Source organism: Leptosomus discolor, chromosome 6 (assembly GCF_034619465.1).
Source record: "Leptosomus discolor isolate bLepDis1 chromosome 6, bLepDis1.hap2, whole genome shotgun sequence".
Taxonomy (NCBI): domain Eukaryota; kingdom Metazoa; phylum Chordata; class Aves; order Leptosomiformes; family Leptosomidae; genus Leptosomus; species Leptosomus discolor.
Genome location: NC_141396.1, coordinates 8,344,770 through 8,364,538, shown reverse-complemented (window position 1 = coordinate 8,364,538; position 19,769 = coordinate 8,344,770). Strand labels below are relative to the sequence as shown.

Genomic DNA, 19,769 nt, shown 5'->3' with positions numbered 1-19,769 from the left:
GATTCCGAAATCACCAACTGTTTGCTTTGCATAACAGGTTAGACAAAATATCCAAATTACTTGTTTCATTGCACCCCTGCCCTTTCATTCCTCCAAAATTTTCACAGGTATTGGGGCCACAAATAAATCCAAATTAGCATTACTAAAGCTGACTCACCTATTGGTGAAAAATATCGTGCTAAGGGAAAGATTATGTCTGTTGACAGGTTGACAGTAAATGGGACCACAGTGGCATTGAGTCCGTATTTCCACTAGGGTGATGTTGCTGCAGCACACTCCCAAGTGACTGTTGCCACAGATCACATTTGTGAGGTAAATGAAAGCTTAGCTCCAAGTGGCATTACCAAGAATTTTTTGCTGCATTACATTATATCCCCCAAGGTGCAGGAGGACATTAGTTGCAAGTTTTATGAGTAGCATGCATTAGAAAAACGAAGCCATTAAATTCTCATAAGCTTTTCAATTTTTCATGCTATATTATTCTATAAATGCTTTTTGTACCATGGGCATGCACCAGTTACCACAACAGCAGAGCCTGACTCTCTTCCTATTGAAGTATCCTCCTAGTGTCTCAGGCTCTCCCCTTCCCTTTGTTTCAAAATATCCTCATTGTAGGTCGTTACAGCTCAGGCTGATTTTATTAGAGACACAAATGGCCCTGACTAAGAGCAGTTTCACCAAGAAAACTACACGCTTGCTATTTTCTGTTAACTGCATCTTATTTTGTATCTTGGGCTTTCTAATATTTTTCACTATAGTTCCACTTCCAGCTTATATTTCCTTTCCTTGTCTTTGTAATTGAATACTGGCATCTGCGATGTCTTTTAGACTGATCTATTATCCTCCTTCATTGTCCTTGTTATGAATTCATTACAACCAATTCTGCTCACTAGTTTTAGACCTTGTCCACAATGATTTATATTTGTTTGGGGACTTCTGTCACTCCCCCAGCTCCTCCTGATTGCAGTTTAAAGCCTTTCAGACTGTTCTTTTCTTCTTTTGGTTGGAAAACCCCATCTAGCACAGTCTTTCTGCCACGCAGAGGGAAGATTCTAATTTTTGGTTATTTCTGTTGGTTCCAGAATTCCTTTCAAGCAATTTCTAAGATCCTGAGAAACACATTCCACAGCTTTGTGAGACAGGCACAGATCCATCTACCAACTCTTACCTAGAATGCTACAGAACCCTCCTTTCACTTGCTCAGCAAAATAAAAAGAAAACCTCCAAATAGGCCAACTTGTGCCACAGAAGAGGACAAACAGAAATGTACAGAACTGGGTTAGCAGATGGCTTTGTCAACTGCCTCTGCTTTCATGTGAACCTGGCTGGGTAATTAAAATGTATAAACTGAGATCAATTAGTACACCTTTCCCACTGTGCTGAGGTTCCACTCTGTAATCTTCAGTCCTCAATTAGTTATCCTTTCCTAATTAAACACAGCTACAAGATGCAGAATCCTTCCTAGCATATCACTTAATAAACATTTTAATCATTATGATTAAAAAGATTTTAATATTACAAAAGTGAAAGCACGGACTCAACAGAACCCCGTAAGCTACAAATAATCAGGACGGTTAATGCATTAATGCACTTCCTCCTCGTCTGCCTCCACTAACAAGTCCTGTTTCAAGGAAATCATCAGCTTCCAGTGCTGCTTATGCCTGAACATCATTGCCTTTTGATGTAGGTTATAGCAGAAGTCTGTTACACTGTGCCTAGACAAATAAATGTCAGTTGTGTGTGTTTTATGTACCAAAGAAAATACTTACAAAGCTCATCTTCACAGATAACAATCTGGTTAAGTCTCTCTAGCCACCTTTTAAAAAAATCAAACATATTTCACATCACATTTTTATTTGCAAGGAATTTTATGTGCTGTCACATTACTCTCTCACCAAATTTGTTTATGTTTCTCCAAACGTTTCTACAGAGCAGGCTAGTGCTGATCAATGTAATGTATGTAACCCTGGAACACAATGTGTTAAATAATTCTCATCATGCGCATTCCCTGACGAAACGGATGTGAAAACATTAATAAATATTCAGCATAAGAGCTGGTTAAAGAAAGCCTCTGGAATTCCAGGCTCACTGGACCTAGACCGCCTCTCTGTTTATTTATACAAGCTTAATATGCAAATGATTTTATTTGCTATTTGTAATTGAAAGATAAAACCACTTCAGAGCTCTAGAACTCCATTTCAAAATCAACAGTTCATACTAAAAAGAAAAGAACCCTCAGCATCTCTAAGTAGAGCAGGTGACTGATGCTTGTAAGCCTACAGAATATTTCAGGCAAGCTTACGCATTATCCTTCAATTTCTTTTGCTCTGCCCTGAGTGCATTTGGTATGTCACGTTTTACTTTCTTATTTTATAGCTTCTGCCTTCATGTATTCCCATCACACTCCAAACTCTTCCTTAAAACCTTATTCCTAATGGCACGCTCAAGGAATTCCAGCTTGCAGATTCTGCTCTGCACTTACTGTGCCCAAAGACTGTGTATTGAAAGATGAGCCAGAAGAATGCCTTTAACTAAAAAAAAGACACTCTGCCAAGAATATTGGATCTTGTGTTCCTCTAATAAACAATCTATTGTGCCTGAATTTCATTTTGATAAGAGATTAGAAGTGTTGTTCATAGTAATATATCAAGACAGCAAAGCGCTGTTAAGACTGAACCAACTATTCGTGCCTATCTAGATTCAATGGGTTTCTACACAAATGGTCTTGAATACTTTGAGTTTCATCTTTCCATTAGTGGACACATGCTATTATTATTATTTTTTGTCATTAGTAATACAAGACTAACAAAACACCGAATTTTCTTGTGCCAGTAGGACCTCAGACAACAAAGAGGTAGGATCCTGGTTTTGTGTCCATGTTCACACATCATTCTGATGAGGCTGTAAGTGCCCGGCCATGTTCATGAGCAGAAAGCGACTTGCCTCCACACCTAAGCCATCTTCTCACGTTGGGTTCTAAACTTCAGGCCCAATGCAGGTAGTTGCATTTGGCTGCTTCTGCAAGAACAAGAATAAGGGCAGGTCCCACCCACGTGAGCGGGATGGAGTCCTCCCACATGCCGTCCAACTGGACCACGCTGCCAAGGTCTCCAAAATAAGAAAATGTATCAGCAACTTGAACTTATTACTCACGATGCCAGTTCTTCATGAGAATATGATTCCAATACTGGTAAATACAGCACTTCTGTATTTACTACACCAAAGCAAAGAATTTGAAACAGAACAACTAGGACACAGAAACAAAAAAAGTTAATGCTATTTATGATGCCTTGTATTTTACTGGTGGGGACAATGGCAAACCTGACTAATACTTAGTAAGAGTCATTACTCAGGATGTAACGAACACGGATGCAAGGCACACTAATCCCAGCAGACATGCTTTGGGAAAGGAAACTTAAGCCGAAGTGAGTCCTAGAGAGGTGACACTCTGCTCTTGCCACAGAGCTCTCTCCAAGTATGACCAGACCTCCACAAGTATCACACAGCTTTAGAACCATCTCTGGACACATAGGAATTAAGCATGAGGGACAGGAAGAAGCATCTGTGAACTGTTATTCAGGAATAAAGCAATTTTTGATTCAGTGAACTGAAGTTGTAAAGACATGCAGCCCTCTACAGCCTACTAGATTTAGTCCCTCAGGAGGCCGCAGAAAGCAAGACAAATGAGAATAAACAAATACCTGCTTCAAAGAGGTAACAACTCAAGTATAGAAAGAGTTAAGGATACAAAAAGCACAATAGATGAATACTGATGGGGCAGGCAGAGTAACAGCAAGAAGCAATGAGGAGCAGTTTTCACATCTCAGTAGGTTCATCACAGTCAAGTTTTTGTAGGCGTGAATAAAACAGCATTTCAGAGAGGGTTTCAGAGGCGGAAAAATGAATCAGCATACAGATGCTCATGTCTAGGACATGCATCTTATGTCTGAGATGACACACGTGAAGGAGTCAAATGTAGGTTGATTCCCTGTCAAATGTGAGGCTACAAAACCCTTTAGTAGCAACATTCTGAAAAATAAAACAGGCCAGATTACAGTTGCCAAAGCCAAGGAAGTGATGCTGCAGTAACCAAGACACAAAATCTGTGACAACTTAGATGCAAGCTCAGCAGTGTGCAGGGACAGGAAAAGCTGTCATGCAGACAGAATTAGCAGGATTTTGATAGGCTGGATGGAAAGCGAGAGGAAGAACTGTGAGCTGAAGGGAACACCCAGATTACTCATTCAAATGGGAAAGCAGCACAGCAGCTGGAAGGGGGAAGCACAGGAGCCCTTGGGCAGATTAGGAGTTCCAGGCTAGCAACGTTTTGTTTAAGGCAAGACAGAGGTGAGGGGATGTCAGAGATGCACTAAGATTGTAGGCTGTACAAAAGCTGATGAATGTTGAGTGCGGAAGCAGATCTACACTTCTTACTTGGCTTTATTAATTCCACACAATATTTAGCTTTGCCTGGACAACTGCTTAACCATTCCAGAAAGCCTGGGCTTTACATTGTGAACCAATGACTGAAGCCGTTAGTATTTTTGGTCTCTTAGAGCTACTTCACTTGCCACAGATTGCTCATTAACATTTCCCACTAGTTAACTCTAGCTTAGACTAGGGGTTGCACTTCAGTACGTTTCCAGTAACAAAGCTTCTACCGCTGCCTCTTCACACTTTTCTCTACTCAACACCCCAATTACTCTTACGACAACAAGCTCTCATTTTCAAGGTGCCTCCATGTTCTAATAGCTAGCAACAAGAGCTGTAACTTCTGATCCATCTGTACATACTGGTTTGAGGAATGTGCTGGATCCAGCAATAGGAATCTGAAAGACTCAATGGCAATGCAGAATTCTCATTTTCTCCGCTTCTTTCTTCATCCCCATTACTTTAAAAAAATCAGCCGTGTGTCAAGTAAACGTCAATTATTTCCCTAAACTCTTCTGTTTTCCTGGAATTGATCACACACCCCGAGTTAAAAGCCTTGTCAATCCTTGCTGTTTACCAAGCTTGCCCATAAAAGTACACAATCACAGACACAGCCACAGACACAGACACTAATTAACAACATTCCATTGCGCCACAAATGAGAAATGCCCAGAGATCTACCTTACCCTGCCCTGCTCCTTAGACAGCTCCCAGTTCACGAGCACACATGCACACAGACAGCAGGCAGACAACAATATACAAAGATAATGAATGGGTCTCTAGTGTTTCAGATTTACCTAAAACCGTGTCCTTCCATCAGAACTTTAAGAGTGTTTTGCTTCTGGCACTAGTATTAGCAATCCCACAACACAGACTGTTAAGAAAAACGTTGCTCAACATTAGAGATAGTTAGAAACAGAGTTAGAAAAATCTGGGTGCTTCCCAGGAGCACTCTGCAAATTACTCATGAACTACCAGATATTTTACAAACTGTGCATCGCATAGCTGCTGCCGACGGGTTACGCAAGTCTCTCACCAAAAATTAAAAAAACAAAACAGAAAATGAATATCCTGATGAAAAGAAGAATGTGTACATCTCGTACTAAAGACGCAAACTGAATTTGAAATAAAGGACATGGATATGGAAACTGCACATATTTGGGGGCGGTGAGGGGAAAGAGTTAAATGCAGATAAACCTCTTACTGGTGAAAGTAACATTTGAATTTAATTTTAAATCCAGTCTATCCGGTTCACAGTCCTTTCGTTCCTACTGTGGGAAAATGGGAACTGGAAAAAAAGTCCCACTGAGAAGGCCCTTTGCTTTCCCTCCTCTTGCTTTTATTTTCTCTTTTTTAATTTAAAAGTCTGATGACCTAAAGAAAATAGCAAAACAAAACTGTGTCCAGTATTTTAAAATCAGCTTTCCCATGGGTCTCAAAACTGCATCTGTTCCATGTGCACTGAATTCAGCAGGAATACAGTGTACAAGATGACTAAAACATCAGAGTCTGCAGTGACGGACACCAATATATAAAAGTAAATTGAAAGAAAAAAAGGCATTTAAGAGGTGAATAGCTATGACTTAAAGCTACTGCTTGGTAGAGTTAACTCCTCTTTCAATGCTTCTAGTCTGACTTTTCTAGACCCTTTTTTATACAGTTTATAGCAGAGCTAATTGTCCCAAATACTGTTTATGATTTAGCCTATCAACTCGGGCTTTAAAGGGGCATTTCTATGTTCAGCCTATAATCTTACCTTGTAGGCAGCTTGTCTCATAAACTGCTTTGCAGGCTGCTTCCAAATAGCAGGCACTGTAATGACCCATCTTACTTCAGTGTTTTCAAAGTCCGAGCCTCCTTGGTCACTGAGCTCCTAAATAAAAGGAAAACAGAGGTGAACGCAAAGTGATGGGTGTCAACTTTATAAGAAAACATTATTTTCTGCTGGCTCCAGTAATGGTAACTTTCTCTTTTCAATTTTTTTTTCCTGTTACATCTATGCTACAAATCAGAATTATTGCCAACCTGTCAAGAATGCTTTACTGTGCCAAAAGCTGGGATTAGGGTTGATGCCGTCTCAAGGAGGCCTATAGAAAAGTTTACTGCTTAACATGAAGTAGAAAAGTTAGTTTTTCCAGAACCAGCTCATGCACTGCTGAATACTACAGAACGTTTATGTACATTCTTAGTCACAGTGAGGGATTTGCTGTTAGCTTTAAGAATTCACACTTGCATCTTGATTAATATACCGAAAAATATTTGAGGTATCACTGATGAGCATTATGTTTTGCAGTCTGGATTTTTCAATGACTTCTTTATACACCACTTGCCTTTAAAACAAATTTTTACAGCTCAGTTAACAAGGGGAAGTTACAGTTAAACCCTTTTAAAAAAATGACTTACTGCTCCTTGAAAATTTTACTTACACAAACATTCAAGACTAGTTTAGTTCTTTTATTGTCCTTTTTTTTCCCTTATAAAAGAGGAAAGTCTGTACTGCATTTGCAAATTAGGTGATATACTGACATGTTTTGGGAAAGGTTCCAAGTAAAATGTCATTACCATATGGCCTATCTAAATCTCCATCCAAACAGGGAAAGGTTCATAAAGGTGAACAACAGGCCTTTAGAATGTAAAAAAATGTTTCTGCGTGTGCTGTGCCAAGGTGTTGTGTTTGTTTAGCTATGCTGCAGTTCCAAAACCCATGCTAGAAAAGTAGTACCTTTATACCGCACGGGGCACTAGGAATGGACAGATTATAGTCCAAGGTAACAGTTCATTTACACCGTTTGTCTAATTAGTTTCAGCATGCACTCACAAATCACAGGGATTTATTTATTAACGTCAAGAAAGGATGTAGCCCTAAAGAGGCAGCACAGCAAATATACGGGATTGTACCCAACAGCACCCATATTCGCTAAGAATCTCCCCAGACTATGCATGGCTTCAAGTCTGTGACTCCACTATCAACCCCAAAATCTAGTTATATCAAGTCTTTAATAAGACAAGGAATTTGAGTTGTATTGTAGGATTGGTTCTCTGTAGGATAAAGAACAGACTGAGATCTCACAGAGAATAAATAAAACCCACTCTAAAAAGTAGGTTAGTTTTTAATAACAATGCTATTTTAAACAATGCTTGCTTGGACTCTTATTTGACCCAGCAACTACTATGCTTACGTTGACATTATAGTGGCACATTTGAAGCCAGTGTGTACTTAACTCACATTTGACTGTTTACATGAGATTTTAAATCTCAAAAACTTTTAGCAGAGACATATGTTTCACAGGAGAATATGAAAAACAATATTATGACACAGAAAAATATTACAAGAAGTGAGTGCAACATTTCAAATGGGAAATGGAAAATAAAATGCATTTTCCCTAGCAACTCAGCCACACTAGGAAAAAAAAAAAAGGGGGAAAAAAAGGCAACATGAACGAAGGCAGTCCATCCAAACACTGTATGAATTTACAAACTAAACCCCTAACAGTCTTACTTTTTGATTCTCTCTAATGCTTGTCAGATTTTCTGCATAAATTCATTCAGGATCAGGGCAACTAAATAACACAGATGACACCAAGTTAGGCAGAAGTGTTTGTCTGCCTGAGGGCAGGAAGGCTCTACAGAGGGAGCTGGACAGGCTGGATCGATGGGCCGAGGCCAATTGTATGAGGTTCAACAAGGCCAAGTGCCGTGTCCTGCACTTGGGTCACAACAAACCCATGCAATGGTGTGGGCTTGGGGAAGAGCAGCTGGAAAGGTGCCCGGTGGAAAAGGACCTGGGGGTGCTGGTTGGCAGCCGGCTGAACATGAGTCAGCAGTGTGCCCAGGTGGCCAAGAAGGCAAACAGCGTCCTGGCCTGTATCAGAAATAGTGTGGCCAGCAGGAGTAGGGAGGTGATCATCCTCCTGTACCGGGCACTGGTGAGGCCGCACCTATAATGCTGTGTGCAGTTTTGGGCCCCTCACTGCAAGAAGGACACTGAGGTGCTGGAGTGTGTCCAGAGAAGGGCAACGAAGCTGGTGAAGGGTCTGGAGAACAGGTCTTATGAGGAGCAGCTGAGGGAGCTGGGGTTGTTCAGTTTGGATAAAAGGATGCTGAGGGGAGAGACCTTATCACTCTCCACAACTGCCTGAAAGAAGGTTGTAGTGAGGTGGGTGTTGGACTCTTCTCCCATGTAACAAGTGATAGGACAAGAGGAAGTGGTCTCAAGTTGCACCGGGAGAGGTTTAGATTGGACATTAGGAAAAATTTCTTCACAGAATGGGTTGTCAGGCACTGGAACAGGCTGCCCAGGGCAGTGGTGGAGTCATCATCCCTGGAGATTTTTCAAAGAAGTGTAGATGTGGCACTTAGCGACATGGTTTAGTGGTGGACTTGGCAGTGCTAGGGTAATGGTTGGACGCAATGATCTTGAAGGTCTTTTCCAACCTAAATGATTCTATGATTCTGTCTCACAGCATAACAACATGAAATTCACCCCTGCAAAGGGTCAGCACAGGGTCAAAACACCACGGCCTAATTGCGTCTCTTTGGCACACACACTACAGTTTAACTGTGTAAAACAGAATTAAAAGGAGTGTTGTGCAAAGGTATTTGTGATGGTTTGGGTAATGAAGGCTACATATCGTGCTGGCGCAGAATTCCACGTAGGCTAATGCACTGAACCTCTCAGTGTAATCAAGTGGCCTGCACAGATCATTGCACTGGCATAATTACACTATTTCCACTGGGTTAGCCAGCTTGTACACCTCAGCAGGTCAGCTTTGTACAGACCTACAGCGACATTCAAGTCACCAAATTATAAATGAGCTTTTAATAATCTTTCTATTACAAAATAAATCCAGCTCATCTAACTGCCTTTTGCTTAATCAGTGAAGACAAAGTCAGGCTGGGACAGGAGACATCAGTAGGTGCCCATCCCACTGCGTTTCACGATGCCAGCTCTTTAACATGAGAGGCAACCTTGCATGAATACAGAACAATCCATCATCCCAGCAGGGGATGAGGACAAGACCCTATCTCAAATGCAGTGCCTGAGCTTCAGCTCCTGCACTTTTAAATTTTCTTTTCGAATCAATGTTTTTTCATGAAAAAAAGCAGTAAAAAATTTAAGCCAGTAAGAAGATATTCAGAACCCTGCATCACAGTGATACACTTACTATTAGGGATTCAAGCTTCCTCTGTGCAAGGGGAAATCACTTCAGGCTACTGTGAGCTCTCCAGAGTCCACAGTCTGCCTAGAGTTTCTACAGCTGCCTTGCTTTGTTTACATCAAATACTACTGAGCTCAAAGCTTGGCAAGGTTACAAGTGTTAAGCTCACATTTATACCAGTTATAAATACAGAAAATCTAGATAAGGAAGCATCACCCTACCTTTAATGCCTGTTCCTTAAAGAATTGCAGAGCATAAGCAAATATCTCAAGTGCTTTGACTTTTTTGCCATTTGCAGCCGTCAGGTCTGTCTCCATGGTAAGATTCTATGTGAAAGGAAATAACTGGAAGTTATTGAAAGGAAAAGGTAACATTAAATTAATTCCCACTACTTGAGGAAAATGAATTTTCATTATCCACCCGGTTAGGAAAAAGTGACAAAATTGTTCTGAAGAGGATCTAAGTCATCACTTGAATTCCCTGGAGCATGACAGTTGCTTCTTATTTTAGAGTTTGTTTTTAAACACCTACCGTGTCTACAGATAACTGCAGGCAGAGAGAGAAATATGGACTAAATACTAAGTAATTACAATAAAGCTACCTGTAATTAATTGCAACAAAACTGCATATGCAAGATATTTAATCCAAGTTAAGAGTTAAAAGCATAGATTTTTGTCTTTCCACCAACACATGAAACCAGAAAACAGCCTAATACAGAAAGTACTGGCCAAGTCCCAACACTCTAGAATGGATTAAAGAAAGAAATATAATCAGTAGGAATAATGTCAAATTAACAACCTGATTTGTACTTGCAGTTTTGACAATGAACTCTGGGTAAATTTGCTCCTCTGCACTAGATTTCAGTATGGCTCTTGTGTTCCATTTCTGCTTTCTGAGTAAATTTGTAGAACAAACCAACCTCATGCAGACTCCCTAGACAGCTATGAATTCACCCAGAAAAATTAGGACATGAAGATCTAAGCAAAGCAGATAGTGAACTTCTAAGATCTAGAAAGAAGGCTGGCAAAATACACTTGCCAAATGCAGTGAGAAGCAAAATGAATCACAATGTTAACTGAAGAGATTAATTTACTTTATTTACTCTTTAAACTTAGAGACAGAGCTGCTTCACATCTAGTTGACAATCTTTAGGCAAAAATCCAGTACTGTCCACAGGAAGATAATTTGAGTAGCAAATGCACAATTATCGAAGAGAACTGGTTATTACTTACCCCGGTGGTATGTAGCTTCATCTTAAACTTTTCAAAATACAACCAGTGCTTTGATTCAGTAGGATCCAAGTCATGGTAGAAATCTCTTGCTGCATACCCAAAGCTATGAAACTTTCTCTCTGGTGTTAGGAGGATAGTGGTTGGTGTCTTCTGGTTGGATACGCCTGGATCTCCACCTTCCCATCGCCTATCCAACAAGTGAAACACCTTCAGTAAGCGATACTAATGTTTAGAGCAGCAGAAAAAAGTCTATCGTGAGAAAAGTAACGTGGTGGAGGATTGCACAGACTGCTTTCCCCTTCAAAGATACTAATTGCAACCCTTATAATACCAAAATCAAGTGGTTTTATTCACAGCCAAGAAAAGAGGACTGTAATTTTCATTTTGGATAATTCAATAAATTTTGCAGTTAGTTGTATAATTTTTAAGGACATAATCATACTCTGTCTTCAGTAAGAATACAGGTTCCCTGAAGTAAGCCATACACGATTAACAAGGAAACAGTTTTGGACCTAATTTTCAATTACTACACATGTAATAAATATTGCACATAAAAAAAAAAATCAAGTAATTATCCCAGAACACTACTAATGTAAATGCAAATCTTCAAAATGAGCGGCCTATCCAGCTGTCAATGAGACTTCACGAATGCTTACTTGTATGGGGTATTATCCCCATTTTGAATTAGGGAACTGTTTAAGTCATCTGAGCACCACTGCAGAGAAGTTGATTAAATCCCTGTTTCTGTCACAGAATGCTCTCTGAAGTAAGACAAGCCAGTTCAACCTACATCTGGTCATGTGCTTAACATCCTGGACACCTGAAACTATGAAGCCATGTCTGCAGATGTCGAGCTCTCTGCATTACACTCTCTACTCACCTGAAGTTGATGGATTTTGTGTTTTAAAAGCCCAAAATGCCGTAAAAAATTTTAGTCTGTCATAAAGCAAGCAGGCTCCTCCAATCCCCAAATATCTTATAGGCACCAAAACATTTTTTCCCTCACTACTGTCCACTAAAACGGTGAATAGAACGATCCTATCTGATCAAGATCATGATCTTCAGGAAGACCCAAGAAGCATGAGCGTATTAAGGCGAAAGCGACCCAAAGCTTGTTTCACAGAACAGATAAGGAACTAAGAACATCAAACATGGGAACACCTAGCAGCAGGAACCGGGTGGGGGGCATGGCAGGACAACAAGGTCAGACAGTAGAAAGCTGTACCACAGAGACAGCTGTGAGCATCCTTGTCTTCTCCCCACTTCTTCATCACAAAAAAAACAGCAGAAATGGAAGAACAAGAAACTCGCATTACTGTTCCTCCTCACCCCATACACAAGTACCTTCAGCATGGGAAACAAACACTTACCAGAAAACATTTTCTTAAAAAGGCATGAGTGGAAAATCTGCTTTATGCTATCAGACATAATCATAACACAGCTCAAACAGGAGCCAAGTTAAAATCACACGGGCAACTGCATTTATTATTAAACCACATGTTGACTGCTTTTTTCTAAAGATAGCAAAACACACTTTCATAATGCACTACTGCCAAAGTCCTTCTTCCAAAGCACAAAAAAAGTTGCCTTGTTTTGTGGTACTTGTTTACGTGACATGGAAAGATTATGTAGGGGGAAAAAAAAATAAATCTTCTTTTCCATTTCACTCCCAGAAGCAGTTGAACCAATTGAAAAATAATTGACCTCCGGACCAAGGCAGAAAACTGACATGGAAAACTGCAATGGCAGTTAATGCTTGGCAAAGTAACAAGGAACAGGAACTTCCGAAGTGCTGGGAGCTCTTCAGACCATTCAACCTGATCAAACGGAGCAAAATCTGCCCTTTTTTGCACCAGCAGTAGCGATGGCAGGGAACCATGTGTCTATGAATTCAGTGTAGAGGGCAATTCCACTGCTCTGAAAGCAGAAACAGCATGATGAGAAGCGATTTCCACCTTCATCCACTCGGCAAAACCTTCCTAAACCTCCCTAGTCTCGCTGCTCAGCCCCTGAGCTATTATCAGCTGGCAGGGGCTCTGCTCCAGCTCACTTCTTCTAACCTGCTGCTAGAAATGTACTTGGTCAACTCCAAAATCTTTGAGTAGGTGTTACAGCAAACATATGGTTCCAATGTGAAGAAGCTGGGATCCCACAGCCCATGAACAGAAAACACTGCCTATTTCACCAGATTGTCAAATCCCACACACTCGCTGCAAGCAGAGGGGAGACAGACTGGTATCATTTCCACTTGGAATCATTAATGATTCATTCTGAGTCAGTGGTAGGAAATTCCATAAATAGGATGTGGCTAATAACAATACTTCTTTATTTTTCACTACAGCTAGACACATTTTCTCTTTCCGGAATAAGTACACTTAAGGTGCACTTTAAATGAAGACAAATTGATGCTCAGTGGTATGGGCTGAAATTTTCAAAGCCACCTAGAGAATTGGATGTTCACTTCCTGATGAGTCTCTGATGGAAACTAGACACAGTAATTGCTCAGCACGTTCTAAAGTTCTCAGCTTGCATTACTGTTCAGTCACAGAAACAGCAATAAGGAAACAGAATGGGAAGGCAAAATTACCATTTGCAATCAGAGATTTAAAAATATTCCTATGTGACATCATTTCTAGAGGGAAGCAGCTGCAAAGGCATGTGCATGGCAGCTCCTGACTCTTGGAGCCCTAGCCTAACTCCAGTTAGTGGAGGCTTCTAGTCAGCAGGGCTAGGACTTCCACACCTTCATCTGCAGTTTTCTTTCATGGTTCTCATACAGGTAAAATAACTGTAATAATGCTCTTAGGGGAAAAAAAAAAAACAAACATGGAAATGTCTATTAAGAGCATGGACTAATACAAGCCAGCAGTACTCCAAATGCACATGGGGGATATCTTCTCAAAGCAGGGTCAGAGTTAAAAATCTATTCAAGTAGAACCCAAGGCAGATTTCTGCCTAAATTCAGATATATGAGACCAGTGATATAAAGTGGAGTAGCTCAGGAGAGCAGCATAGATCTGTTTACAGCCACAGAGGATCTGATATTAAAAGTGAAAATAGAGACAAGAGGAAAGTTAGTGTGGAGAGGATCACAAGGTTATACTAAGGTTAGAGAAATGCCCTTCCTTACACATGAATCTGGCTAACAGAAAAAGCAAAGAGTGATCCGTGCAGAGTGATGACAATTTGATCCAGAGCTGCAGCATAACAGTCAAGGAAATGAAGCAGTGAGGTCATCAAAATATAGCCGGACGCTGCTAGAAGTGTGTATGCAGAAGAAAGGCAAGCACGTGTCTGCCAAGAATTACAATCAAACAGGGGAGAGAAGGAAAAGGAAGAACCTGAAGGTTGAAGTAAAGTTACACTGAAAAAAGACCACATTCTCCCTCCTTCCAAAGACAGGCTGCGATTCGTTTCATAACCACATGCGTTTTTTCATTTGTTGTTCTCCACCTGCGAAATACATTCGGTTTGTTGCTATTTAACCAGCAGCCAAAACATTTATAACTTCACCCAAGCGCGTGTCAACAGTTCTTCAAAACTGTGTAAGACCTCACGTATTCCCTTCAAAGGAGACATTTCCGACTGTCCTGCATTACAGCTCTGGCACTGCCCTGCCCACTGCAGCGCTGGCTGAACCGACGGCCAGGCTGTTCATACCCGTTTCCTCACCGTCTCAAGGCAGGCAGAAAACAGCACTCACTGTAACACACGCTTCTACTCTGCACCACCAGCCTGCAGGTAACCACAAGGACAACTATCTATACAGAAGCCGTGGGGAACTAGCAAGAGTTGACAGGCATGAAGTATTACCTAAATTGACAGAACAGTAACTAACGTGATGCAATCGAAGTGAAGTCATTCATCGATCATCTAGAAACACACACCCAACTCCAAGCACGTGCTTTAGTCTACTGACACGAGAGAGGCTACTCGTACATTTAAAGCAAAGTATGTGCCTAAAGAACTTCGTTAGGTCAACGTTTATCAATTCACTTTTTTTAGTACTGGGCATCACAGCAAATAAATACACAGTCAAAAACACGACTTTGTTTATCTGCCAGTCTACTAGAATCACAACTTTGCTGAAACTACATTCGAACTTGGCAGTAAAGCCCTGCGCGTTCACTCTTTTTCCGAAGTAGGGCCTTCTAAATAAACCCATTTCAGTCTTCACTGAGACATTTACAGAAAAGCAGCTTTGTTAAAAGGCAGTCAGAAATAGGAATGTCTGGAAAGGATCAGCACTAAGGAGGGAAGGTGGAAAAAATGTTAGGAAGCAAAGAGGACCATGCATCACCAGTATGCTCTATTTTAATGCAAACATTCTCGAGTGCGGGCGGGAAGTTACATTTACTCTGTTGAAATATTTGTAAATTATCCCACACGTAAGCCTCATTATATACAGAGGTTGAACCTCTTAATACCGTCTGAACTACTGAAGCCTTATTTTGATACATATATCATTCTTTTCACTGAATTTCATAATTTCATCAGTATTTATATATAAATATATATTAAAATATTATATACATTATTCCATAAGTCAGTTTCAGCTATATCTTAATCATTCTTGGTATTAAAATATTTTCCATTGTTTGAAATACTTGTTGGAAATCTGACTACATCCCCGTCCTCCCCGCCCCCCGCCGGCAAAATATGTTCCTCCCTTCTGGTTGGAAATATATGAATTAATTTATTTCATTTCTTTTTACACCAGTATCTCATATAATATCTACACAGGTCTGAAAGCACAGTCATGCTACCATTATTGCGTAAGGAAGAAAATTTGGTGTTTTGAACCATAAGTAGTAAAATATCAACTAAGATTTGGAATACACTCTCAGCTGGTCGCACAGCACCTAGACTTCAGTGTCCCAGTGACCTGCAGCAGGAAGCCTGGTACTCCGGGAGGAGAATCTAGTCTGTAATTCACTGCAGTATAGTGTGCACCCAATGGCATCACCGGGTCCTGAGGTAAAATTTTGAGTCCGAAGCACTTAAAGGGCATCCCTAGAAACAGCAGTGATTTCACACAGTAAAATCTCCACAGAGGTTACAGGAACAACACAGTACATCGGATTTAGGCTTGCTCAGGCACAGCTTCAGAGATGTCTCCCTCATTTCATCCAACTTCTTTAAGAAATTTGATTAATTACTTGCTGTCAAAAGAGAACAGGAATTGATAAACATGGGTTGTGACTTGTCAACCCTGTAACCTGTCTGAGAGAGCAACAGATGGCCTGTCCTTTGACTTCTAGCCTCATGCAGCTTCCTGTGCTGTTCAGAGAACAGATGGATGAGATGCAAAAAAGCCTGAAGCATTATTTGGCCATACTGAAAATGTAGGTATCTTTGCAACTGGATGGCGTAATACCACTCCAAAATTTACCTCCCTTCAGACAGTATTTCAAACCACTCAGCTGCATTAGATCTGTGAAACACTTTGCAACCTTATACAAACCGACTGGGGAGGCTGACTGCACAATCAGCACTGTCTGCTGAGATTTAGAGAGCTGTATTCAGCCAGCACCTTTGCTTCAAGAAATTACAGTCTCTCACACTGGACTTCAGCGAGTGAAGTCTTTTTGCCCTTTTGTTCTCAGCATTACAGCGCTGCAAACAGTACATTACCTACTGCTATAGCAGCAGCTTTGTTTAGAAGAACTTCTGTGGCTAAGCTTTTCACACTTACCTTGTTTACGTCTGAAATTATCTGTATCTTGGTCATGTTATAATACAGTCACTTTAAAGATACTTTAATAAGAATTGTAGAGGTTTTTAGTTATAAAAACCATTTTTTAAAAAGACTATAAAACACTATAAAAATGGTTTGTAGGGCAATCCTCTCATGGTACCTGCCATAATAGCTTTTGCATTTGTGATTGCATTAGATATATATGCATGGATTTACACTGTGTTGACTTAATCAATAACAAAAATAAAACCCTCTACATAACAGCATCTAAAGTCTGTCCCTTACATGCATATAATACAGAACAGATTTCACAGCAAGCCTTAATTTTCACATTCATGCCTTTTGATTGCTTATTTCCCAGTATCACTGGTTCATTATCAGGGATTTGATTCAAATTTAATGATAAAAAAGCTTAAATCAGCCAAATAAACTACCAGTTTCTGGGTGCAAGTAACTAAGCATTATACATACGACTGTATACAAGAATTATTCCAAGGGACAGGCAGCTCCTGGGAAATGTCATGACCCTTAATAAATGTTTAGTTTCTCTCAATCTCTGAGATAAGGACGTCCTGACTTAATAATTATCATTGCACCCAGAACAATTCTACATGCTTACTGATCCCTCCTTTTACTCGTGTCATCCTGTAAACTCAGCCAAATAACAGAGAGGACATGTTCACATTGATTATTAAAGCAAATTAGAACACAACTAAGATGCCACAAAAAACTATAATCATAGCAAAGGTGTACGCTGTGGGAACATTAGACAAATCTAGACACTTCAGGGTCCTGTAGAAAATATCTACAGCTACTGCAGATAATCCATGTTATTATGATCAAAACCCAAATGCTGCATTGCAGCCCTTACCTCATTACATGAATACATTCTGGTTCCTTGGTGAAGCTGTAGGCGTAGCCACTGGATGTTGTGCCAAAATCAATAGCCACAACAACAAGAAATAACTGTTCTACAGCATCATCTGCATCAGAGTCCTTCTGTTAAACAGCAGAAGCAAAATAGACACTGAGTCACTGATTAGAATAACTGTAACCTGTCTATTTCTGCTCTCCGAGAGCTGTGTCTCTCTTCAGTGGAAATAAGGACTCCCCTAAAATTGCATTTGTGACCAAAATTAATTCCAGAAAGCTGCTCGTTCCAATGGAAGTGGAAATTCAATACACAACTCAGCATACGTGCTGGAGCCTTTCTTACATAACCTTCTGAATCAAGAGTTTCCTTCATACCCATTTTTTGGAATAGCTATTATCCCATATCATGAAAACTTACAACTAAGCACTAGGTTACTGGTTTGGGGGTTGGTTTTCTTTTTTTTCTTAAGCTGATCAACTGAAGACTATGTTTATATCCATCAGTGTGGTATATTTGGGACTTATTTTATGGCTTTAGGAGTTACCTGTGCCATAACCTTGAACGTGAGGTACTACTACCATTCAAAACTAGTGGAGACAGAACAACCCAACATTCAGCAATAACCTTTATAGCCCATGATAATTATTTATTCATGAAGAATTTACATAACACTTATTTTGTAAGCACTATATACATTCTTTCCTCCTGCCTGGGCTAGAATGTGGAAAGCGGTTCAGTTGCTTATAGTGAATTTGAATCCTTCTTCTCCCTGCCTTTCACCTGTAATTCTGCAATCCCTGAAAAGCACAGAGAAGGGCAACGTGGGAATGTTCACTAGAAAAGGTGGAAGGGTTACGGCCCAAATCATAATGATGTGATATAAAGTGTGATGTGAATAAACAAGGAATTGTCCCACTTCCCAGTACGCCGTTGCCTAACATAAATACTGTATGAAGGAGGAGTAAGTAATGAACAGTAAGGAACGACTCCTCACATGCTGATGGTGGCTAAAGCACTAACAGCTTAGCACAACAGGAAGAGAACAAGCTGGGAACACTGGTGAAAGGGCTATGTGCTACAGGCAGGTAGATAGTGAAGAAGGGTTAATAACACCCACGTGCACACATATCGTTTTGGCAAAATCACCATGGAACGACCTGTCGACCTGTTACTACACAGGTCATGTCTGAATCCTCCACCACTGCTGCTCAGCCTGTACTCTCAGCAACATTTTGAAGCAATTGATAGTATCTTTTACAGAGGAATTGCTAAACGTCCTCACTCGATGAAGCACTGTTCTACTATCTTCTTCATGTATCTCTTATCTCCATGCCTGCTACTTCCAGCACCTTTCTATTGTACCCCTACACTTTCCAAGATCATCCCACAGGCCTGCTACTTAGGATGGAGAAATGAGAGTAATAAGGTTTGGTCTCAAATAATAAAAGACTTGTTTGGATTCTCCTAATAAAGCTTTTTGACTAGAGCAATATGTTATTTTTACATCTTCCTCAAAGAGTTTAAGGAGCAAATCTAACTGAAAGAGAACATAAATTCATCAGTGTGACAGAAGTAAAAGGGGGAAGTTCTACAGTATATGGAGACAGAAGAGAAAAGTAAAAAAAAAAAAAAAAAGAGCAAAAATTTACGAGAGAGGACTCTGGAAATCCTGGATTGGGATGTTGCACAACTCTGAACTTGATTCAAAAAGCTAAGGAAGAAATCCAACAAGGGTAGCGATGTGTTCTGAACATGATTCCTTGCAATATTAAGAATACACTGTGCATATACTGTGTTACAGATGATGCAAATGATCTTAAAATCAGATGGGACTCTTTTAATGGAAGTTTATCACCAGAATGAGTACGATGTACAAGAGATTAAAACACAGTACCTTTATGGGACATTTGTTTGCTTCTAAAAGCTTACAGAAGTGGCTATTTTCCTTAAGACACTAAACCAGTTCTATTTTGAGCTTCTCTCTGTTGGAGGAGTCTTTTCTTTGGCATTTTGGATTTTACTGTTGGGTATCATATATGTCCTTCTTTTTTTGTGAACAGACTGAGACTTTTGCGGGGCTGCCTAAACAAATCAGCGATAAAGAAAGGGACCGAACTTGGGAACCCTGAGGACCAAGAAGCCCCTGCATTTGAGATAAACACATGCAGGACTTAATCAGCTCAGCAAGCAGACCAAAAAAATTAAAAAAAAAGCAAAACGAGGACACCAATTAAATGAATGAGATCTCTGTCACCAACCTCTGTCAAAATTTCACTTAAGACTATGGATAGCATAAAAGGGATCACTATGCAAGGAAGGAAAACTTTCTAAAGAAAGTATGTCCCACTAAACAGGCAGGAGAAAGTAATGTCAAC

At 40.2% G+C, this 19,769-nt stretch overlaps 1 protein-coding gene across 1 annotated transcript in view; it reads right to left on the bottom strand.

Moving 5' to 3' along the window:
- HSPA12A (heat shock protein family A (Hsp70) member 12A) overlaps positions 1–19,769 on the bottom strand; it is a 64,681-nt gene that overhangs the window by 24,143 nt on the left and 20,769 nt on the right. Inside the window, exons 7-10 of the mRNA XM_086466851.1 lie at positions 17,392–17,519; positions 10,823–11,009; positions 9,812–9,916; positions 6,188–6,304 (exon numbers count right to left, since the gene is read on the bottom strand). Coding sequence (XP_086322977.1) covers positions 6,188–6,304; positions 9,812–9,916; positions 10,823–11,009; positions 17,392–17,519 — 537 coding nt within the window. The remainder of the gene's footprint in view (positions 1–6,187; positions 6,305–9,811; positions 9,917–10,822; positions 11,010–17,391; positions 17,520–19,769) is intronic.